General features: G+C 37.3%; 3 protein-coding genes across 3 annotated transcripts; 2 read left to right on the top strand and 1 right to left on the bottom strand.

Annotated features, from left to right (window-relative positions):
* Positions 1 to 1,554: 1,554 nt before the first annotated feature.
* Positions 1,555 to 7,746, top strand: LOC129922035 (uncharacterized). Its single transcript, XM_056006029.1, has 3 exons — positions 1,555 to 2,011; positions 5,937 to 6,096; positions 7,076 to 7,746. Exons 1-3 carry the CDS (start codon positions 1,811 to 1,813, stop codon positions 7,258 to 7,260), a joined length of 546 nt encoding a protein of 181 aa, XP_055862004.1. The 5' UTR covers positions 1,555 to 1,810; the 3' UTR covers positions 7,261 to 7,746.
* A 6,209-nt stretch (positions 7,747 to 13,955) lies between these two features.
* LOC106062892 (brorin-like) lies at positions 13,956 to 16,492 on the top strand. The gene is made up of 3 exons (XM_013221206.2): positions 13,956 to 14,136; positions 15,590 to 15,665; positions 16,256 to 16,492. Exons 1-3 carry the CDS (start codon positions 14,008 to 14,010, stop codon positions 16,396 to 16,398), a joined length of 348 nt encoding a protein of 115 aa, XP_013076660.2. The 5' UTR covers positions 13,956 to 14,007; the 3' UTR covers positions 16,399 to 16,492.
* A 2,066-nt stretch (positions 16,493 to 18,558) lies between these two features.
* Positions 18,559 to 19,068, bottom strand: LOC129921937 (MAP7 domain-containing protein 3-like). The gene has a single exon (XM_056005308.1). The coding sequence runs from the start codon at positions 19,066 to 19,068 to the stop codon at positions 18,559 to 18,561; it is 510 nt and encodes a 169-aa protein (XP_055861283.1).
* Between the last annotated feature and the right edge of the window lie 3,254 nt (positions 19,069 to 22,322).

Genomic DNA, 22,322 nt, shown 5'->3' on the forward strand with positions numbered 1-22,322 from the left:
ATACAAATTTAACTTCGCAATATTGCTCCAATATTTCCATTCGTATTAAAATTTTTTACATTGTCTGTGAAATTGTTTTTACGAAGCTTTGTCTGTGTGATACAAATGTTGAACACGTTTTTTCTCCCATTTCCCATTCTTGAATCAAGTTGAAAGTTTGCATTGTCGATGAAAATATATGAATCAGTTAAAAATTAATGCGTCAATAATTAATGTGTGGTAATGAATTAATTTTGTTTTATATCAAGATAGATGGCAGTAATTGTGCGGTTCTTTCTCGTATACAATCTATATTTTTTTAAAGTATATTTTTAAAAAAAAAATATATTTTGCTTCTTTAGTAAGTTAGGTCTTTCGATATCTGGGTTTTTTAATGGTTCCATATCTTAACTAGCTTATAGACTTTTCAAGTCTCAATACAGCTCTAAATGTGCTAAATGTGTACGAACTGCTAACTTTCAAAGTGGTGGGGATGGGAAGGTGGGATATCAAATTTATGACATGAATAAACCATTTTTGTATCAATCGGATAGACGACATGCTGTTAATATGTAAGGTTTAGGCTCCACACAACTATCTCCCCTACAGCTAAAACCAATGGGGAACTGAATGTACAAATCGGCCCTAGCCCTACCATATAATCCGGCCGACAAATTTGTGCCTTATTATGGACATCTAGTCGTAACTGTCCTCACAAACTTTACAGTTGAAGACACTCTGATATATATATAAAACTGTATATGATACTACCCCATAACATTGTGAAAGTTGTTATTGGCCCATGTATAAATGATTCTTACTAATATGTTCCCAGTAACGCAAACCCAATGTCTATAAGAAATATGGATGTTTTGTTTATTTGTATTAAAGCCTACAAGAAGCACTGTACACGGCAATAGATGTGTACATGATTTAGGAATGTGTTTAAAGTTTAAGGCAAGAAGAATCTTTTTATAAGAAAATCTTTTTCAATTTAATATGAACCATTTCTAGGGCGTGGTGGGTGAATGGTACAGAGTTTGGCTTCCGAACCGAGGGGTGTCGGGTTCGAGTCTCGGTGAAGACTTGGATTCTTTTACTTCATGATTTTTAGGAAACCAAAGGGATACCTGACATTAGTGGTAGAGAATAAAAACGATTAGTCGTTGTGCTCGCTACATGACACCCTCGCTAACCGTCTTCCATAGAAACATGACCTTTCACCATCTGCTCTACAGAACGCAAGTCCTGAAAGGGCTGAACTTTACTTTTTTGTGTCATTTCTTGTGACCCGCTTGGCTACAGCCTCACAGGCTCATTGTGTCCCGGCATATACGTATGCAAGTCCGCCCCTGGCTAGAACCCTCTCAGAGGACGTGTCAACGCTCATGTTTGTGTTATTTTACTTTGTGACCTTACAGTGTTTACTTCCCTATCCATTGGCGCCACGTCTCTCTGGTAAAACATTCCCTTGACCTTTGAACTGCAACAATATATTTTATTTTAACGGTGTGTCTAGAAACCATAGGCTTTCGAAATAATTTATGACATTTTTCTGGTATATAGATCAGTGAACAGGTTCTCCTCGGATCCATGGACAGGATGTCTTTTATGAGCTGTTACTTGAAGTAAATCAAGACCGTGTAATCGTTGAGGTAAGTCTGCTTGCTAGAACTGAACAAACAGCTCACTGGCTAGAACTGAACAAACAGCCCACTTGTTAGAACTGAAACAACTAACAGCCCACTTGCTAGAACTGAAACAAGAAACAGCCCATTCGCTAGAACTGAAACAAGAAACAGCCCACTTGCTAGAACTGAAAAAAAAAAACATGCTGTTTCGATTCGCTTTTCTTTATTTTTGCACATTATTCATCGGGCTCACTAGGTCCGCACCTAAAAGAGACACAAGACTGAACTCTTGGTTGTCTGCCTCAGGAATAAGAAAATTCCGAAGCCCAGAGATCCAAGAAGGCACTCAAGCCCCTGAAATGAAGAGTGGGCTGTCTACTCGATGGGGAAACATGTGTAAGGTAATATTTTTTTTTGGTCTTCAAAAAAAAGGTAGCACTAATGACGCAATATATTTTGTTGATATCTTTGTATTCTTTTAAAATGCGAATAATTACATACAATTTATATTTGTAGGGACATTTTATGTGGATACGATTACTCACATAATGTTTTCATGGCAGTCTTTAGTTACTTTAAACAGTTATAATAACTTTTAACAGTTACAAAGTCTATTATAACTTTGAACAACTGAAATAACATCTAACAGTTACAATAACTTTTAACAGCTATAATAAATTTCAACTTTCATACTAGCTTTGAACAGCTTTGGACAGCTAGAACAGCTTTGGACAGCTTAGAACAGCTTTGGACAGCTTAGAACAGCTGGGTAGACCACTTTCAAATATATCTTCATCAATTACGTCAAGGACTATAGTCAATGTTTATTTTTTCAGTCTTGGGAGGCGCGGTGGCTGAGTGGTAAAGCGCTTGGCTTCAGAACCCAGGGTACTGGGTTCGAATCCTTGTAAAGACTGGTATTTATAATTTCGGGACTTTTGGGCGCCTCTGAGGCTACCCAGCTCTAAGGTCTACCAAGCACTAGTTGGGGAAAAGTAAAGGAGATTGGTCGTTGTGCTGGCCACATGACACTTTTGTTAATCGTGGGCCAAAGAAACAGATGACCTTTACATTATCTGCCATTTAGATCTCAAGGTCTGAAAGGGGAACTTCACTTTACTTTTACTACTTTACTTTACAATGCTGAGAGCTGAGAGCTGAAAGGCATCACGAAAATTTTTTACCAGATACAGGGCCGGTTTTAAGTAAGTGGAGGCCCCCGAGCAGGTTTTTTGTGGAGGCCCCCGAGCAGGTTTTTTGTGGAGGCCCCAACACTTTTTCGAAAGCTTGAATAAAAATCACTTAAAATAGTACTCTCTCTCTCTCTCTCCCTCTCTCTTTGTGTGGCTTTAGGTCTCGTGAGACGATCTTTCCCCTTTGCAACTTTTTGTGTCACTAAAGAGGTCAATCCTTGATCTAAAAGCATGCCAGATTTTAGCAGAAAGAAATGGAGCACTTATAAATTTAATCTTTTTCCTTCTTTTTAAAAAATATTTAATATGATAAATTTTGTCTAAAAAATTGTATATTTTGGCGGTTTCCACACTGCCTTAAATCAGGAGCTGATTTTATATATTAGGAGCACCCTACATTTCTTAAAAGCACGACAGTGTTGCCAACTGTAAGATTTAAATGTAAAACAAACACACACAAAAACAAAACAAAAAAAAAAAACCTAAAAAACTATAAGTTGCTGACCCTTCGAAATATGGATTAATTTTCTCTTATGTCGGGGCCCTGCCTGTCGTGCCTTAAATCCGGCCCCACTGGCGGATCCAGGGGGGGGGCGGTAGGGGCGATCGCCCCCCCCACTCGGCCGACCCCCCCCCCCCCAAAGGGGGGGGGGGGCTGGACGAACTTTAGTATAGGGTTCACACAATTTGTATACGAATTTATTACTTATGTTAAAAATATATACTAATTATTTATATTTCAACCTATTTTTAGATTATTTCGCCCCCCCCTCTAGTATGTTGGCCGATTTGGTGGGGTCGGGAGGGGGCTATGGTATCAATCCCGCCCCCCCCCCCTACACTTTCGAGTGGGGGGAGCGGTCCAATTTATTGGTAGAAATCACAGCCTGCTAACAAAATCAATTAAATATCTATATCTTTGTAATTTGTTATTGATATTTTCACCGATCTTTATATTATGTCGTTCCCTGTTTGCCGATTGGTGGGGGGGGGGGACGAATACCTCTTCTGCCCTTCCCACCTTCCCACCTAAACCCTTTGAGTGGGGGGGGGGCGGTCCGTTTTTATGGAGAAATCATAGTTTGTGAACAAAATTAGTTGAATTAATATATACATTTTATATTATGTCGCTCCCTTTCTGGTATTTTGGCCGATTCGGTGGGGTGAGGGGGGGGGGGGCGATTGCATGTACTGCCCTCCCCACTCTAGCCCTCTGAGTGCTGGGGGGGCGGTCCTATTTTTGTGGAGAATCATAGTTTGTGAATAAAATTAGTTGAATATCTATCTAATATAAACTACGTATTGATATGTGACCCATTGTAAATATGTCGTACCACACTCAAATTGTATCATTAGTAAATTTAAATTAAAAAGGGTTGTACCAGGTGGGAGGGGCGATACATGCAATCGCATTTCCCCCATCGGACAAATCAATACTTTTTCTTTTTGTATTATAGTTAAGAAATTACAAAATTAAAAAAATCTGTCACTAATATAATTTATATATACTATAAATTAAATTCTTATATCGAGTCGCCCCATACCTATTCTTTAATGACAAATGCAATCTTTAGCAGAAATTAGTAAAGGAGCGAGGATTAATCGTTTCCACTCTACCGCCATTCCCATTTCCAGACAGAGTTTTTGTAATTTCACATGAAGTTATCATAAGTATTTTAAGAAAGACTTTGCATTGGAAAAGTTAGAATTCAAATCAAATTTTTCAGTATAAGAGTCATGATTGAGATGAGTTATAAACTCAAATAACATTTTCATAGTCGCCTTTTCCCAACCTTTACTCAATCTGATATTTTTCTAGCTAAATAAATTTGGGACTATTACTCACAATTTATACTAGAGTTTTCTTGAATACTATTTATCGAATAAGTTTTTTTTTCGGCAGCGATCCTCAAAGCAAAAATCTAAATACGTGGGGTATCCTATCTTTTCAAGGAACAAATCGGTTTTATTTGCAATGTATTATGGGCCTATAAATTCAAATTAGAATATTTTTCAAGTACAACATTATTCGAAAGGTCGTTTTTTAATAGTATGAACAATGAGCTTTAGGTCAAGAGAATGCGTTTCTGCAGTGAAGAATGCAAGAAAACGCTTTTGGCGTCGGGGCTTCGCCCCGAACTCCATTTATGAGTAATGAGTTGTAGATGTCAGGAGAATGCGTTTCTGCAGAGAAGAATGCAAGAAAACGCTTTTGGCGTCGGGGCTTCGCCCCGAACTACATTGTGAAGAATGAGCTGTACTTGTCAGGAGAATGCGTTTCTGCAGTGAAAAAAGCAAGAAAACGCTTTTGGCGTCGGGGCTTCGCCCCGAACTACATTGTGAAGAATGAGCTGTACTTGTCAGGAGAATGCGTTTCTGCAGTGAAAAAAGCAAGAAAACGCTTTTGGTGTCGGGGCTTCGCCCCGAACTACATTGTGAAGAATGAGCTGTACTTGTCAGGAGAATGCGTTTCTGCAGTGAAAAAAGCAAGAAAACGCTTTTGGCGTCGGGGCTTCGCCCCGAACTACATTGTGAAGAATGAGCTGTACTCGCAGGAGAATGCGTATCTGCAGTCAAAAAAGCAAGAAAACGCTTATGGCGTCGGGGCTTTGCCCCGAACTCCATTGATGAATAATGAGCTGTACTTGTCAGGAGAATGCGTTTCTGCAGTGAAAAAAGCAAGAAAACGCTTATGGCGTCGGGGCTTCGCCCCGAACTTCACCAGAGAACCTTATAGCGCTGCCCAAGTTGTTTTGTTTTTCGCCGAAGGTTGAGAAATGCTGCTTTTTTTATTCTCATATTTATATATATATATATATATATATATATACATATATATGTGTGTGTGTGTGTGTGTGTGCGTGCGTGTGTGTGTGTGCGTGCGCGCGTGTGTGTGTGTTCGTGCTCGCGCGCGCTGTATGCACGTTTATGCGTAGGGTTAGGGTTTACTGGGCGTTAGGGTTAGGGTTTGGAAAAAAATCGCCCCCCCCCCACTCCAAAGTTCTGGATCCGCTAGTGTCCGGCCCTGTCTAGATATCTGCACGATTGGACATTATCGCACTGAACATGTTATAAGCTTGATCTTAAGTTGCGCAAAACACAAGCAATTTAAATAAAATATTGGTCATTTCAGCATGAATACCAATCCAACTACCCAGTGGCTTGCTACCTATGCGAAAACTGCTCACAGGTTGCGTCTGAGAACAATATATGCCTCGCCGGAGACTGTTCCAGCCAGCAGTGTGCTGACTTTGTCCTTAGGCCAGGAGATTGCTGTGCCTCCTGCCCAAACGGTAAGTGAATATGATCACGTGGTAATGTGATTGACAGGTGTTAGAGGGAGTGTGTATGTCTTATCTTCTTAAATAATACAGACGTTACTTAAAAAAAAAAAGATGATTACGTCCTATGCGTCATGCATTCAGTCATGCATATTAACCAATGACTTAAATTCTGCCAAGTAACTGGTTTTCCTGGCTAGCTCAGGCAACGCACTCCATGCTCTAATAGCACTAGGGAAGAAGGAGCATTTGTACAAATCTGTCCTAGCATATGGAACTGGGATTGTGCCTTTATCGTTGTGTCTTTCTGATTATTTTATTAAATTTTGTTTTTGTATTTGAAGATTATGGTTCAGTGTTTCAAGTATAATTGCTACTTTACTTTTGAGTCTTCTGTCCTGAAGGCTTTCTAAATTTATTGATTTTACTAAAGGTGTTACTCTAGTCAAATGTGAATATTCGTTTGTTATGAATCTCACTGCTCTATTTTGTATCTGTTCCAGTTTCTTAATGTTTTCTTGAGTTGAGGGGTCCCAAACAGAGGATGCATATTCTATTATTGGCCTAACCAAGGTTAAATAATATTTTAGTTTTATGTTCTTATTTGATTTATAGAAATCTCTTTTAATAAACCCTAATGCTTTGTTTGATTTTTTGATAGCTTCATCAATATGTGGATTCCATGACAGTTTTTCATTTATTATAACACCTAGGTATTTTGCGTTTTTAGTCTGTGTTACTGGTTTGCCATGATTAAGATAAGTGGAATTAATTTGTTTTAGTTTTTTTGTTAGTCTTAATAACTGACATTTTTCTGAGTGGAAAGACATGCTCCAATTTGATTCCTATTTCTGTAATTCATCTAATTCTCTTTGTAAAATGTCTTTATCCTGTGTTGTTTTTATTGTTTTACAATTATTTTTAATTTAAATCGATTCTTATGTGTATCATTAGCTTATCAGTGTTCTGGTTATTGTTTTTTTCCCCCTAGGTCCCAACTGCTGGGTGGAGAACAGACTGATCCCAATGGGTAATGTGGTGAGCTTTCCTAACGGTACCACATGTAACTGCATCTATGAAGGACGTCACCTTGTGAGGACGCAGTGCAGCTACCTGTTGAACGGGGAAGTCGTGGAGTACTTTCATGGCCCTGATTACGTGTCGTGGATTGATTAACTATGCCTCATGAACCCAGGAAGGTCATTCAGGCCGCCATATTTTTTTGTATAATTGTATACTAATTTTATACTTTCTAATATGTTTTTATTATATACAATGCCTATTATAATCTTTTTACATGGATGGAAACGGGGAAAAGGTGGAAATTGGAAATAAAATTTAATAATTTATTCCTATCAATAAAATCAGAATACATCATTCTGCTACTTGGCCAATATCTAGATCTAGCTCTAAATTATTAAAATTAGATTTATTTCCATGTTTCTTTAAGATTAGTGATTAGCTTTGCTTATATTGCTACACAAATGTGATCTAGAATTCTAGATCTAATCTAGAGCTTCGCTCGTAACAGAAGAGGAAAGAAGACCAGATCTATCTTGGACTATCTAAATTAGCTTTATAGAGGAATAATAACATAATAATACCATGTCGATCTACAATTCTTTTAATTGTTAAATTATTAAAAGTTCATTGATTTCATAATTTAAGTGTTGAATTTTGGAATTATTGTAGATTAACGTCAGGCGCATATCGACTAGTCAGTGCTGCGATGTCCTTCACCGTCACCTATCCATTAGTCCAGGGGTCGGCAACCTGCGGCTCGCGAGCCACATGCGGCTCTTTGGATGTTAAGCTGCGGCTCTTTAGTTCCATACTCAAATATTATTTATTTTATCGAAAAAAAAAATGAATCGATTAACTAAGATTAGGCACAGATTCAATCACTCAGACACTTGTACTTGATTTTCACCTCACCCTCCCCATGTCTTCAAATGTAACATATTTGCAGGTGGAAGATGTTCAACCTTCTTCTTCCTTATCAATAATATAGATAAGTCTTGCGACATAATAGACACGGTACAAGTTGATTTTCTGTCAGGTTTATGTCTTCCCAAGCATTGCTACCGCTCTCGTGACAAACTAGAAGAGAATGCCGAGCAAAAATGCTTTGAAGACAATAAGATCTATTTAAATTAACTCGTTTCAATAGCAACTGATGGAGCCAGAAGTATGAAAGGAAAAAATAAAGGAGAATCTGCGATTCTCCGCAAATTTCTTATACCAAGAAGCGCTTCTCAAAAGCACTCTACCATCGTCAGTTTAAAGAATTCTTTAACGAAATGGAGACTCAGTATTCCGACATTCTTCTTCCCAATAAAGTGCGATGGCTTTCTACAGGTATGGTGTTGAAACTTCCAGATTTGTGCTTGCATGAAATAAATACATTCCTAAATGAGAAAGGTATTAATCACCCAGAATTAGAGAACGACAATAATAATGTTACTTTATGATGGATATATAAGCGAAAGTGAAGGAGATGAATCTAAAGCTATAAGGAAATGAAAACCCAGCCGATGTTTTGGTAGAAGATAAGAGCGGTGGCTGAGCAGTAAAGCGCTTGGCTTCAGAACCGAAGTCCCGAGTTAGAATCTTGTCGAAGACTGGGATTTTTAGTCACTGGATATTTTTGGCGCTTCTAAATCCACCCAGCTTTAATGGGTACCTGACATTAATTGGGGAAAGTAAAGGCGGTTGGTCGTGGTGCTGGCCACATGACAATCTTGTTAACCGTGGGCCACAGAAAGAGATGACCTTTACATGATCTGCCCTTTAGATCGCAAGATCTGAAAGGGAAGCTTTATTTTAGTTATTCATAGCGGTAAATGACTTCATTTTCACTTTCTAAAGCAATATCGTGATAAAACCAGTGCAATTGTTGACAGGAATTACTTAAGCACCGTTATTTAAAAAGGATACAGATGAATTTGATGAGAGATTTGAGCATTTCAAAACCAACAAAACCATTCTAGCATTCATAGTAAATCCCCTCAACACAAATAGTATCGAAATCCACATTGAGCCATTTGGAATTGCTACTGGACTTTAAAAAGTAAAGTTTTCTGGAGCGAGAATTTGCAGATTTGAAAAGCAAGTTTGAAAAGTTGGAGGTCCAGAAATGTATGTACGTAACGCAACAAAAGTGGACAGGTTACAATGAAATAACGCGAGGCACTTATATTCGACGCATGGAATTGTCTTCCAGATTGCTACAGTGAAGTGAAAAGGTTGGCCATTGGAGTACTGATTATATTCGGATCGACATATTCATGCGAGCAAGCGTTCTCTTGTATGAATATAATTAAAAAGTAAAGTAAGATGCCAATTAACAAATGCAAATTTAGAGTCGTGTTTGAAACTAAAAACAAAAAGTGTTGAGCTAAATGTACCCAACCTTTCTAAAACCAAAGCCATCGCTGCCATTGAATTTGTTTGCTCAATTGTTTTGTTATTGAAATACAAGTTAGTTTACTTCATTTAATTTATTTACTTATATAATAAGTAATTATCTAATAATGCCATATATATGTTATCTAATTTATTGTTAAAAACACTAGTCATATATAAATAAATAGATATTTTTCTTTTGAATAAATATATTTTTTTTTTATCAAAGAACTTTATTTATGCTAGTAGTGCTACTATTTATAGTTGGCAAGAAAAAACTTAGTGGCTCTTCAAAAACCCTAAAATTGTGTTAATTGTAATTTTAGGCTCTTCCGACTCAAAAGGTTGCCAACCCCTGCCTTAGTCTGTTGAACCATTGGGGCACCACACAAGATATGTCAACCGTCTTTCTCCATTCCTCTCTATCCTTTGCCTTATATAGAATTTCATCCAATGACAGGACTGTCCATTCTTTGCTGGTGTCTTTCCATCGCCAATATGTATGTAATTTATTTTAAATACTTTCAACTAAATTGATGTTAGGATAAACAATTGTAAAAAAAAAACTTTTCAATTTTTGAATGAGCATTATGCTAAATAAGTTAATAAATTAATAAAAAAAGATCACTAATGAGTTATGAATAAATTTTTCAATTGTGACGTTACATGCATTTTTTTTTTACCGATGTTTGAATTCATTAGTGAAGCGAGAGTTATCAATGAAGAAGTCTCTGACCTTTATCTAAAAAGTAGTGCATTTTTATGAACAACTATTTGGTTTAATTAATTGAAACATTTAAAGAACAAAACTGCATTTTTTTTTGCAGAAGTTAAGAAATAGCCTTTACACTAGAACTTTTCGAGATCTTTAATATCATGATATCGGACTTTCTGTATCTTTTCCAGTTTGGGCGAACTAAACTGGACGGATGGACGGACAGGCCGCACAAATTTAATAACGGCTTTTCCCCTTTCGGAGGCCGCTAGTAAAATGAAAACATTTAAACAATATGATTTATACTGTTTTAGTCTATTTCTATAGTATAAAAATAGGAACAAGTACAGTCGAATCTGAAATTCTAATTGTAGGGTTATTACTGTGCGTTTAAATACAGAACTTGAAAATGCGTTGTCCGTAATGTGAGTTCCCCTATTTAAAATGACCTGTCCCTCTAAGAGGAGATCTAAAAAAAAAGTGCATAGGGATAGCTGCTTCATCCTTAGGTAGATTAAGCAAGTTCAGGTTTACATATGTCCTTAGCAGCCTACAGTACGATGACGAAACATGGAGCACATTTACGAAACAAGAGCGCAAATTATAAGCTCGTTTTATTTTCGTAGTATCTTATAAATTACATGTCAAGACAGAGACAGACTTATTTGCTCAGATTCCCCAAGTACAGGGGTGGGCAACCTTTTTGTATCGAGGGCCGCATTAAAAAAAAGTTTTGGAATGGCGGACCGCATATATATATATATATATATATATATATATATATATATATATATATATATATATATATCTTAGAACGATACGCTAGCTAACTGTGTAGAATGTCTTTTAACTCATATTGACACTATTTTATTCATGTTTCTTTCCTTTTTTTCACACTCCACGTTAAGGAATTACAAGAGTTAGCAATTTTTGAAAACAATTTTTTGATTTTTTAAAAATTGCTGTTGTCTTTTATATTACAATATCACCAAAAATATACTTTTGTACTTAATGTGCAGTATTTTACTTTTTTACACGCATAATGTTCCGGAACTGTGAAACTATCTTAGTAGTTGTTACCCTTGTGACTGCTGTCAAATTACAGTCAATCAACATTGACCAGTGATTATACTTGTTTAGTTTCAACAAAAAAAAAAAGCTTGTTCACTGAATGAGACAATATATGTTCCGTAAGTTAAATGTCGGGACGAGCGAAACCTGCCCTTGTGGAGCATCACCAGAGAATGCTGACCATGTCCTTCAATTGTGCATACTAAATCAAGACACCCGAACAAGGCTCTCCAAAGACTATTCGGAGAACTGCCTGATCTGGAAATCTCTGCTCGGTTCATCTCAGATCTAGGATTACTGATTTGAACCCTCCAACATGTACAATGAGAAAAAGGAAGAAGAAGATCTGATGTATGTGTACCCAAATAGTTTTTTTTAAAGTGTGGAAATACAGCTTTTGTACTTTTAATCATTTCACTAAAAATACTTTTGCTTGCCAGTAGAAATGGGAAAGCCTTGTTTGAAAAGATTTAACATGCATTTAGATTTCATATGTAAACAATCGATTGCAACTAGATCTGCATGAAAATATGAAATCTGTCTTCCACTCTTCATTAGAAATTTCGGTAACAAAGTCAAAGTCAATGCCCTTGAAGTAACAACAATTTCTTCCTTGAGATTGTATATCTCATTTGCCTTGCCCATGATAGGCTGGCGGATACATTGGATTATTTTGTTCATATATCGGAGCTACCCGTGGTTAAAACCTCTAACCCTAAAAAGTTCGATTACTATGAATTACTTCGTAGTGACAGTGTAATGATGAAAGTTTTGTGCACTTTTGTGGAAACTTTCCTGTTTAAAGTTTATGGTTGGGATATTTTTTTATTAAAAAAATATAATTGTCTCAGTCAAAGATCGAGCTCCATCAGTTGTTTCACTTGTCATCTTGTTCCAAGCCTACCCAACACTCAGAGATTGTGTCTTGGATTGAGTGTATTGATGCATAGCCAATAAGCATAATCTTTGTTTACTTAAAACGTTTTATAATCAGATTTATAATTTATATAGATATTATTTTTAATATTTGCATTTTAATATGTATATACTGTGGGTACACCTGGTTTCTGTAGGTGTCGGCGAGCCACATAAAACACTTCGACGGGCCGCATGTGGCCCGCGGTCCGTAATTTGCCCACCCCTGCCCAAGTATATACAGCACACGCATGAGAAGTCATCCTCTATGGACAACTTGCAACTGGTACTAGGAAAACTGGTCGAGCCAATCTCCGCTATGTGGATGTAATCAAAGGGATTCTCAAAGCGGTGGACATAGAGGTGAATGTCTGGGAAGAGATAGCTCTAGCCCGCACAATGTGGAGAGAACTGGTAGCAAGCCATTCAAGTGGTCAGTGAAGTAGCCGACAAAGAAAAGCGAGCCGAACGGAAAAAGATTTGCTCTTCCAAAGCAGGTTAGAGTATAATGCCTGTCCAATTTAGGGGTTTAAGAGTAACAGCAAGAAGCGCTCTACGAGATTAGCCATTGGCTTCCTTATAATGAAGGCGGCCAATGGAATATCAGGCCTATGGTTGCGAACTAAAGCATTCATTTGTGTGTGTTATTGTGTGTGTAGTCCTCTATATTGCATAATCTAAGAATATAAATACGACTTGTTTCAACGTTATTTTGCTCAGCCTTGTTAACACACAATTGTGCCTTGACGTTACCCAGTGTATACTTTCATTTGGCAAATTGCTATTCAAATTTTATTAATTAGGACATTGACAGAGAGAGAGAGAGAGAGAGAGAGAGAGATAGAGAGAGAGAGAGAGAGAGAGAGAGAAAACAAAAAAACAAAACCGTAAATGTGAAATTCCAGGTTTGTTGACTGGACATGCCTTCTCTTGCTGTTGACCCCTTGACATGATGTAAACTTTCTGAGGTGTCTTGCTGCTGAAGCAGTCGATACGCCCGCTATGACCTACTTGAGAGTACAAAAAGTTTGTGTACTAAATACTGTATGCATTATAAAATATGAATTTAAGGATTTTTTAGATCAATTTTTGTATCTTTAAGTTCCCAGCATTCTTTCAGAAAGCTCTTTCACATTCTGACACTCAGGAACATTAGTCGACATACCACAAACCAGGCGGCCATCAGACTTCATAAATTCAGGAGCTTTAAATCAGACATCTTAGACTGGTTATCAATAAAATAATAAGCAAAAAAATTCCGTACAATGTAATTCTTCAAAAGATATATAGATCCATACTGAGTGAACATCTCAAAGAGGGGGTCAAAGTCAGATCGATTAGGTCAAAGTCTTTCTCCACCAAAACGAATAATTGTTTATGTGTTTTTTTGTGTTTTTTTTTTAGCTTTGTTGGTTGTTGTTTACTGTAGTTGCAACGTGAGCATAAATATCTTCGCTCTCTTCAGCTCATCACGCTTGATCAAACTCTTAGATGGTAAAGAAAGTATTGAACAACCATTCCATTCTATTTGTATTTGTTTTACTGGTTGTAACTTTTATGATTCCCCCGAAATCTTTTTGATAAACCTTTTCATTCAAGTCTATACAGTGTTAAGCCTTACTGGTGGCTTAATCCTATAGAAGAAATAAAAGGCCGGCCCGTCACATGAAAGAATATTAATCTCATCTGTTCTTGTCGTCGATATTTCACTCAGCACGGCGCACACAAACATACGCACACAAAGGATAAATACAATAGGACTTTTGGTAGCTGATATAAGCCTGGCCCGAGACATTTTCTTTCATAGTCTGGCGTGAATGTTAAGCTTAACACACGACAGTGCAACCAGAGACAAAATGTTCAAGAGGTCTTCAATACTACCTATCATCGTTGGCGTCTGTCTCTTAGCAACGCAGTGTGATGCAGGGAAAGTCATCTCATGCAAGGTACGTGCATAAATTAAATTTATACCTATATAGAAGATGTTGGTGGCGCTGTGGCTGAGTTGTTAAGCGCTTGGCTTCCGGGGTTCGAATCTCGTTAAAAACTGTAATTTAGAATTTTGGGATTCTTAGAGTGCTCCTGAGTCCACCCAACTTTAATGGGTACCTGACTTAAGTTAGGGAAAGTAAAGGCGGCTTATCGATGTGCTGGCCACGTGATACCCTGTTCGTTAACCGTTGGCCAAAGAAACAGATGACCTTAGCACCATCTGCCCTATAGATCGCTGGGTCTGAAACGAGAAACTTTACTTTTATATAGAAAATGTTAGAATGTACAAAATGTTTAATAGTATACTAGATGTAAAAAAAATAATGTTTAGATATAACATAAAAAGAACATATCAATGGCCAAATGTAGGATCATAAATAATAAATAATAATAAATAATCCACCCAAGTAATCCACCCAAATTATCCAATTGGACTGGATGAAAAAAAAAAAAGATTATTTTTAAGTTTATTATTCTTAATTTTTAAAATGCTTTTGTATAGCGAAATGTTTATGCTTTCGTATGCGCGTGCTTTTATGGTCCAACCTCTTTTGTGGACCTTTGAGAGGGAGAGGGGGGTACTAGGGAGAAGGTTTCCGTGCTGTCTTGAGAAGCTCAGGAAATAAACTCAGCTCGAGTCGGGATTCGAACTCCAGCCCAATTGATAGGTACCTAAGCGATTTTTGCTGGAATTATGTTTCGGTCACGTGACATATTCATAATATATTACGGCACCATACTATTAGTTGGGCGTTTCTGAAGATTAAGAATCTATTCCGGAAAGGGCTTGTTGGCAGGTGCTACATTTTAGCTCAGTGCATTTCAATTTAAAAATATATAAATAAAACTTAAATAATTAGTTAAAATAGTTAAGCATTGACAAGAGCTGAATGGATTAGTTGTAACCAGGAGTGGCAAAAATAACCTCGACAGAGGCGTTGATTATTGGAGATTTTCACGATACACAAGACAATGTCAAGGACGTTTCATTGATTGTCACTGCTGCCAACTAAACAGAAAGAAAGAACTGAACAAATAATTGTAACACTATCACAATACATAGCTGTTCAAAATATACTGCTGAAGTACAGCTACGTAGTAGCCGTTTTATTTTTATAACGGTTTAGTACATTGAGTGAACGTAGAAGTACTGTCTCTATATGGAAACTATTTCGTGCTACAAGCAGAAGAGGTTAGAAAATGTGTTTTTGTAGTGCTACAAAGTGCAAATAGAAGTGTTATATACCTTTCAAAAAAAAAAACCTAGATTATCCACACTTCATTTATTTTGTACACCGGATACACCAACAATATTGATTCGGCCATGTATGAAACTCGGCTATGATGATGTAAGACTATTGTAAGCCAGCAGTATTAGCATCTCATGATGTCAACTGATTCTTGCAGAATGTAGCATGCCAAGAGCCACCGTGTATGGATAGTGTACTGAAGAGTGGGGAGTGCTGCAAATCTTGTCCAAATGGTTCGTAACTCTCTCTCTCTCTCTCTGACTGTCTGTCTGTCTGTCTATCTGTTTGTCTGTCTATCTATCTATCTATCTATCTATCTATCTATCTATCTATCTATCTATCTATCTATCTGTCTGTCTGTCTGTCTGTCTATCTGTCTGTCTGTCTGTCTGTCTGTCTGTCTATCTATCTATCTATCTATCTATCTATCTATCTATCTATCTATCTATCTATCTATCTGTCTGTCTGTCTGTCTATATGTCTGTCTGTCTGTCTGTCTGTCTGTCTATCTATCTATCTATCTATCTATCTATCTATCTATCTATCTATCTATCTATCTATCTACCTGTCTGTCTGTCTGTCTGTCTGTCTGTCTGTCTGCCTATCTATCTATCTATCTATCTATCTATCTATCTATCTATCTATCTATCTATCTATCTATCCATCTACCTGTCTGTATTTCTGTTTGTCTGTCTGTCTGTCTGCCCATCTATCTATCTATCTATCTATCTCTCCATCTCTCTATCTATCTATCTCTCTATCTATTAGTGTAATTAAACAACAACCAGTGATGCCGAACGCATCTTGTGTTTTATATCCCCAGGTCCCAACTGCAGTCTGGATGGTTTTCCCCTTGCACTGAACAGCATGGGACTAAGATCAGACGGTCTGTGGTGTGAATGTAGCTACACTTCATCCTTCGCCCAGCCTACGTTGGATTGTTTGCCCAACCCAGAGCCAAGTTAAGAAAATAACTATCGAATGACGATTGCATGTTCACTTTAAAAAGAATTGGTGAGATTGAGCTTAATTAAAGAAAAAAAAATTGTTTGTTGCAATATCCCTTTGTTACTTCTCTATTTTTTTTCTAAATAATACATGTTTCGTCTCATGATAGTATTATAAAATAACCAAAGCTGAGCTGTTACGGTCATATTGTAAGACATGTCTCACTGTCAAAAGTCATTCTTGAAGGTACAGTGCAAGGAGCACAAAGAATGGGCCGTCCAAAGAAAAACTGGATGGAGAACGTTAAAAGAATGGACCGGCCTCTCTCTTGATATTATGCTAAAAACGGGAAAAATGGAAGTGATTCGTTAAACGAACTGTCACAGCACCTGTACGATGAACTGTCACAGCACCCCTACAACAAAAGTGAAGGGTGTAGGCCTGTATGGTTGTTGTAAGACAGGGGTACTCAACCTGTGGGTCCAATGACCATTTGCCAAGGGTTGATGAGAACATCGGAATTTTTTTGTTGTTGTTTGTTTGTCGTTAAAAGATTTGAACTTTTGTTTCAGCGTTTTTAACGCCTTGCATAAACTATTTGATAGACATTTAGATTTCAAATTATACAGCAAAGGGACATTACTCTTTTAAATATTACTATCAAACGAAATATGATCGATCGTCAAGTTTGAACAAATTAAAAGTAAAATATGACAATATTTTAAAAAATAATTTTATTGAACAGAAAGTATGACATTTACAACTATATTTATTAATAGTAATAATAATAATAATAATAATAATTTTATATATTAAGCGCTGTTAACAAACAAAATGTAGGCTCAAGGCGCTGTAATAACATTACAAACACAAACCTGACAGTGGTAACCGTCAAATCATCTAAAAAAAAGTTTTAGAAAAGTAGATCTTAATGTTTTCCCTAACAGAGACACATGATATTATCTGTCTGAGATCAATGGGGAGTGAGTTCCAAACCTTTGCTCCGTGCACTGGAAAAGTCCGCAGACCGTAGCTTTTGAGGGAGAAACGTGGCACCACTAAAAGCGTTGAGTCCATTGAGCGCAGGGCTCTCTGAGGGACATATGGAGTGATCAGTTCGCTAAGGTTTAGGGGCATCTCATTGTTATAAATACACTGATGACAAAGTGTGGCGACCTTGTAATCGAGTCTCGCTTTCACGGGAATCCAATGGAGCGTGCGCAAGAGCGTAGTAGCAGAATCTTGTCTTGTTTTTCTAAGTACTATTCGAGCGGCGTTGTTCTGTATACGTTGCAGTTTGGATATTTTGTCATCAGGTATACCTGCTAGCACGGCGTTACAGTAGTCAAGGCGGGAGAGTATTAATGCCACAGCTAGCGTTTTTGTTTGACTTTATTGTTTAATATGGTCGGATCTGGCCTAATGTACGCAGCTGCAGATAAAGACCCTTGCAGAGCTGACTTATGTGAGCCATTTTTTCCCCCATTTTCGATATTAAGGAAAATAAGTAAATGACTCATTAATTATTATTTTTTTTACATTTTTATGTTTTGTTAGATAAAATAAACAATAATAATTGTGTAAAGTCTCAATTTGATCAGGGAATGAAGCTAAATTGGTAAAAAAAAAAAATGATCATGTTGCCAACCTTATCTGCGTTCTGTGAGGAAAATGGCATTGGATGTGACAGATGTAATAATACAATGATAATTGCTGTGAAAGAAAACAAAAGATGCTCGGAGACGTCACAAAGTTGAACGACAAAAAATGCTCGGAGACGTCACAAAGTTGAACGACAAAAGATGCTCGGAGACGTCACAAAGTTGAACGACAAAAGATGCACGGAGACGTCACAAAGTTGAACGACAAAAGATGCTCGGAGACGTCACAAAGTTGAACGACAAAAGATGCTCGGAGACGTCACAAAGTTGAACGACAAAAGATGCTCGGAGACGTCACAAAGTTGAACGACAAAAGATGCACGGAGACGTCACAAAGTTGAACGACAAAAGATGCTCGGAGACGTCACAAAGTTGAACGACAAAAGATGCTCGGAGACGTCACAAAGTTGAACGACAAAAGATGCTCGAAGACGTCACAAAGTTGAACGACAAAAGATGCTCGGAGACGTCACAAAGTTGAACGAACTCATCAGAAATTTTTTTGTTCTTTTCAATGTCAGTTCCACATTTCCGGAGTCAAGGCTCTGTTTGAGAACGTTTCGCACCTTCTTCTTGCGTTTTCAACAACATCTCTTGGCGAGGTTTCAACAACATCTCTTGGCGATGTTTCAACAACATCTCTTGACGAGGTTTCAACAACATTTCTTGGCGGGGTTTCAACAACATCTCTTAGCGAGGTTTCAACAACATCTCTTGGCGGGGTTTCAACAACATCTCTTGGCGGGGTTTCAACAACATCTCTTGGCGAGGTTTCAACAACATCTCTTGACGAGGTTTCAACAACATTTCTTGGTGGGGTTTCAACAACATCTCTTGGTGGGGTTTCAACAACATCTCTTGGCGAGGTTTCAACAACATCTCTTGGCGGGGTTTCAACAACATCTCTTGGCGAGGTTTCAACAACATCTCTTGGCGGGGTTTCAACAACATCTCTTGGCGAGGTTTCAACAACATCTTTTGGCGAGGTTTCAACAACATCTCTTGGCGAGGTTTCAACAACCTGCATTTTTTTCATTAAGCGTTATACAATAGTGTTTGCTTAATGTGGAGTGGTCAGCCAAGAAAATAACACACTGGCATGGCTAGTCGAGTATGTTCGTAGACATATCTTTACACTAAAATAGTTACACACCCTCCCTGCCCAGAAAGGAAATAGACGGTGTGTCCGACTGATTTTAACAACCTGGCCAGATAAACGTACACGTGTAGGAATATGTAGTGTAGACCTATTGAGTGTGCAGTCCATAACGACAAGACTCCCCTTGTGCGTTTAACGGTTATGCAATAGTGTTGTAGTTTTAGTGGTCAAGAAGTGGACAAGAAAATAGAACATCGGCATGGTTAGTCAAGCATGTATTTTACACTATAAAATAGTTATACAGGTAAAATGTTTCTTAAAACTCCAACGATTTCGTTTCTATTTCTTTGGTTACTAGCTCTACATTTGAAATCCTAAATCTGTTATTTAATGAGATTTTAAACTTTACCGGTATAAGTAAGATTTTCGGTTACATAATAATTTAATATAATTTGTAAAAAAAGGAGTACGATTCTTTTCTAATGGTTTTAATTCAAGGCAAAAATACAAGCACACATATTTATTTAGACATCTTTTATTTTATTGTGCATTAACGTTTATGTTAAGAAACATATTCCTTAATACTGATTTTATTATGGATAAATATTTCTATATTGTTAAAATAATAAGATCGAACTGTAGGCATACAGTCGGATGATTATATCTATATAGGTCTAGTTGATCCCCGCCCCCCCCCAAAAAAAAAATAAAAAAAGTTATGAAAAGTTTAATTAATTAAATTCATGATAAACGTTTAGTTTAACTACTTTATTTTAGTTGAAAACTAGTTTTAGTTTAACTTTTAAAAGTTAGTTTTGTTCCCATCACTCAACATTAGTAAAATTACATCTACTTAGGCTTATGGGCGTACATAATGTTACCGTTGGGGTTCGCAGCCTAACGAGGAATTGGTATTTAATTGTATTAAAAATCTCAGAAACTATGAGAATTAAGAACAGTTGCTTTAGGACAGAGGTTTTCAAACTTTTTTGACCCGGGACTCCTTTATATTGTCAAGAATGTCAAGATTCCCACACAGACAGAATGAAAAAAGCTACACTCATGTATTACACAAATTAAAATATTATCCCCTAACCCTATAAATGACAGACGGTGCTTTCTAATGGAAGATTGTCGCAAAAAAAAAAATAATTACTTCAGGTGTTCAACACTTCGAGCTGATATTCAGTGGTCTCGAAACTAAATCTCAATTTGGTTTTATTAATTGGTTTTGCTTATTTCGACTTTGTCTGGATCTACGTGTTTGAAAAAAAAAATAAAGGAAATATTTAGAATTTAAATTAAGCCTTAAGATGAAGCCAACAGGAATTAGATCTTTATAGCTATAAAAAAAGAAGTGCAAATTTTGAAAGAGATCGCTTTCAAAAAAAATATTGGGTCGAAATCTTTTTTGGTAAATTTAAACACTGCGGTTTGGATTATAAAATATCTTAATTGTTCTTGACTCAAGGTAAACAATAATAATTAAATTTTCGAATATATTCGTCCACAGCAGGTGGCCAAATTAGTGATAGGTGAGTGACTCTATTTGCGTGTGTATATAGATCTCTCTCTCTATAAACTTCACTTTGTTTTTGAAACAGCTTTATGAGGATTTTAAGATAAAGTAAAAAACAAGAGGTCATCGTTGAAGTTCTTAAAGTTTTCAAGCTGTTTAAAGGGCTCACTTTTAAAAAAAATAGAAGTCCAAAAGTTGTTTTTTTTTTAAGGATAGTTTCTTCCTTTTCCGGTGTAAATATTTCCATTAGCTTTCACTTGTTTATGGAGATACACGAATGCACCGATGATAATTGTCATGTATTTAGTCTTATACGAAAAGAAGTAGCAACGCTTGTTTGCATTTCTCCACCGTCACGACGGGCACGTTATCTAGTATCAATGCTGTTAGGTACAAACTACAAACTAAAGTGATTCACTACGACTACTCTCGAAAAGTACGTACATTATCTCAGATTCTCTTCTTGTTTGAGAACCTAGGATCACGTTTGATAAAGTACGTACATTATCTCAGATTCTCTTCTTGTTTGAGAACCTAGGATCACGTTTGATAAAGTACGTACATTATCTCAGATTCTCTTCTTGTTTGAGAACCTAGGATCACTTTTGATAAAGTACGTACATTATCTCAGATTCTCTTCTTGTTTGAGAACCTAGGATCACGTTTGATAAAGTAAGTAGTCCGACACAATCAGAGATTTGTCACGGATGATAACAAGGTCTTTTTTTTTCTTTTAGAAAACAATAAATTCTTGCACATATCTCACTAAAGCAATTGCTTCCCCCTCCCCCTTTTTAAGTATTCCAACAGTAAAGCGGCAACTGATGTTTTAACTGTTTTAGTCTTGGCAAGAGAGAGTGTGCTATACTGAGATCCTTGCGAGAACGGGCCTTCCCAGCATCTTTACAGTCCTCAGGCAACGCCGCCTGCGCTAGATCGGACATGTTCGCCGGATGGAGGATAATCGCATCCCGAAAGTCATTCTGTAAAGGCAACTCGCGTCTGGCTCAAGAAAAAACTGGTCGTCCCCACCTCCGTTATGTGGATGTAATAAAACGTGACCTCAAATCAGTGAACATCAATACTGACCATTGGGAAGACATAGCCCTAGACCGCACTAGTTGGAGAGAGACGGTGACCAAGAAAGCTATGGACAGTGAAAAAAACATGGGCCTCAGCTCTGGAAGCGTGACATACGAAAACTGGCCGGCTCCTCTACCACCAAAGTGAAAACCACCGTAACCTGTAATATATATGGACGGGAGTGTCTCTCCAAAATAGGGCTCCACAGTCACATGAAAAAGTGGCCGAGATGAACCATAGTCGGTCTACGACTGAAAGAGGCCAATTAGTCTTGATAGTCCAATCTATGTTAAACATAGTTCGAGTTCCATTGCGCCCGAAGGGGTTGCATGGTAGTGTACATATACCTCCCTGCTAAAAATCCTGTGGTCGCCCCTGTTCAAATTTGTTCCACTATTTTGTTTACATTGAACTTGTGGTAGAAATGTGTACATCAGAACGAGGCGCAGCTCGCATACATCATGGCCAGGGTTTTGGTGTTTTAGAATTTTAAGTTTCACTTTTTCAACTTTTCTTTGCTCTCTTTCAAGTTTGATAACCAATGGTCTAGACTACTCTAGACCATAAGCATTGCAGAAGT

This window comes from Biomphalaria glabrata, chromosome 12 (assembly GCF_947242115.1).
Source record: "Biomphalaria glabrata chromosome 12, xgBioGlab47.1, whole genome shotgun sequence".
In the NCBI taxonomy this organism is placed as follows: Eukaryota; Metazoa; Mollusca; class Gastropoda; family Planorbidae; genus Biomphalaria; species Biomphalaria glabrata.

What these genes read in the sequence shown, in the direction of transcription:
- LOC129922035 (XM_056006029.1), top strand. Translation starts at nt 1,811, where the DNA reads ATGCTGTTTCGATTCGCTTTTCTTTATTTTTGCACATTATTCATCGGG. An exon ending in GATGGGGAAACATGTGTAAG is followed by an intron (nt 2,012 to 5,936) that starts GTAATATTTTTT and finishes TGGTCATTTCAG; the next exon opens with CATGAATACCAATCCAACTA. An exon ending in CTGTGCCTCCTGCCCAAACG is followed by an intron (nt 6,097 to 7,075) that starts GTAAGTGAATAT and finishes TTTTCCCCCTAG; the next exon opens with GTCCCAACTGCTGGGTGGAG.
- LOC106062892 (XM_013221206.2), top strand. Translation starts at nt 14,008, where the DNA reads ATGTTAAGCTTAACACACGACAGTGCAACCAGAGACAAAATGTTCAAG. An exon ending in GGAAAGTCATCTCATGCAAG is followed by an intron (nt 14,137 to 15,589) that starts GTACGTGCATAA and finishes TGATTCTTGCAG; the next exon opens with AATGTAGCATGCCAAGAGCC. An exon ending in CTGCAAATCTTGTCCAAATG is followed by an intron (nt 15,666 to 16,255) that starts GTTCGTAACTCT and finishes TTATATCCCCAG; the next exon opens with GTCCCAACTGCAGTCTGGAT.
- LOC129921937 (XM_056005308.1), bottom strand. Translation starts at nt 19,068, where the DNA reads ATGCAGGTTGTTGAAACCTCGCCAAGAGATGTTGTTGAAACCTCGCCA.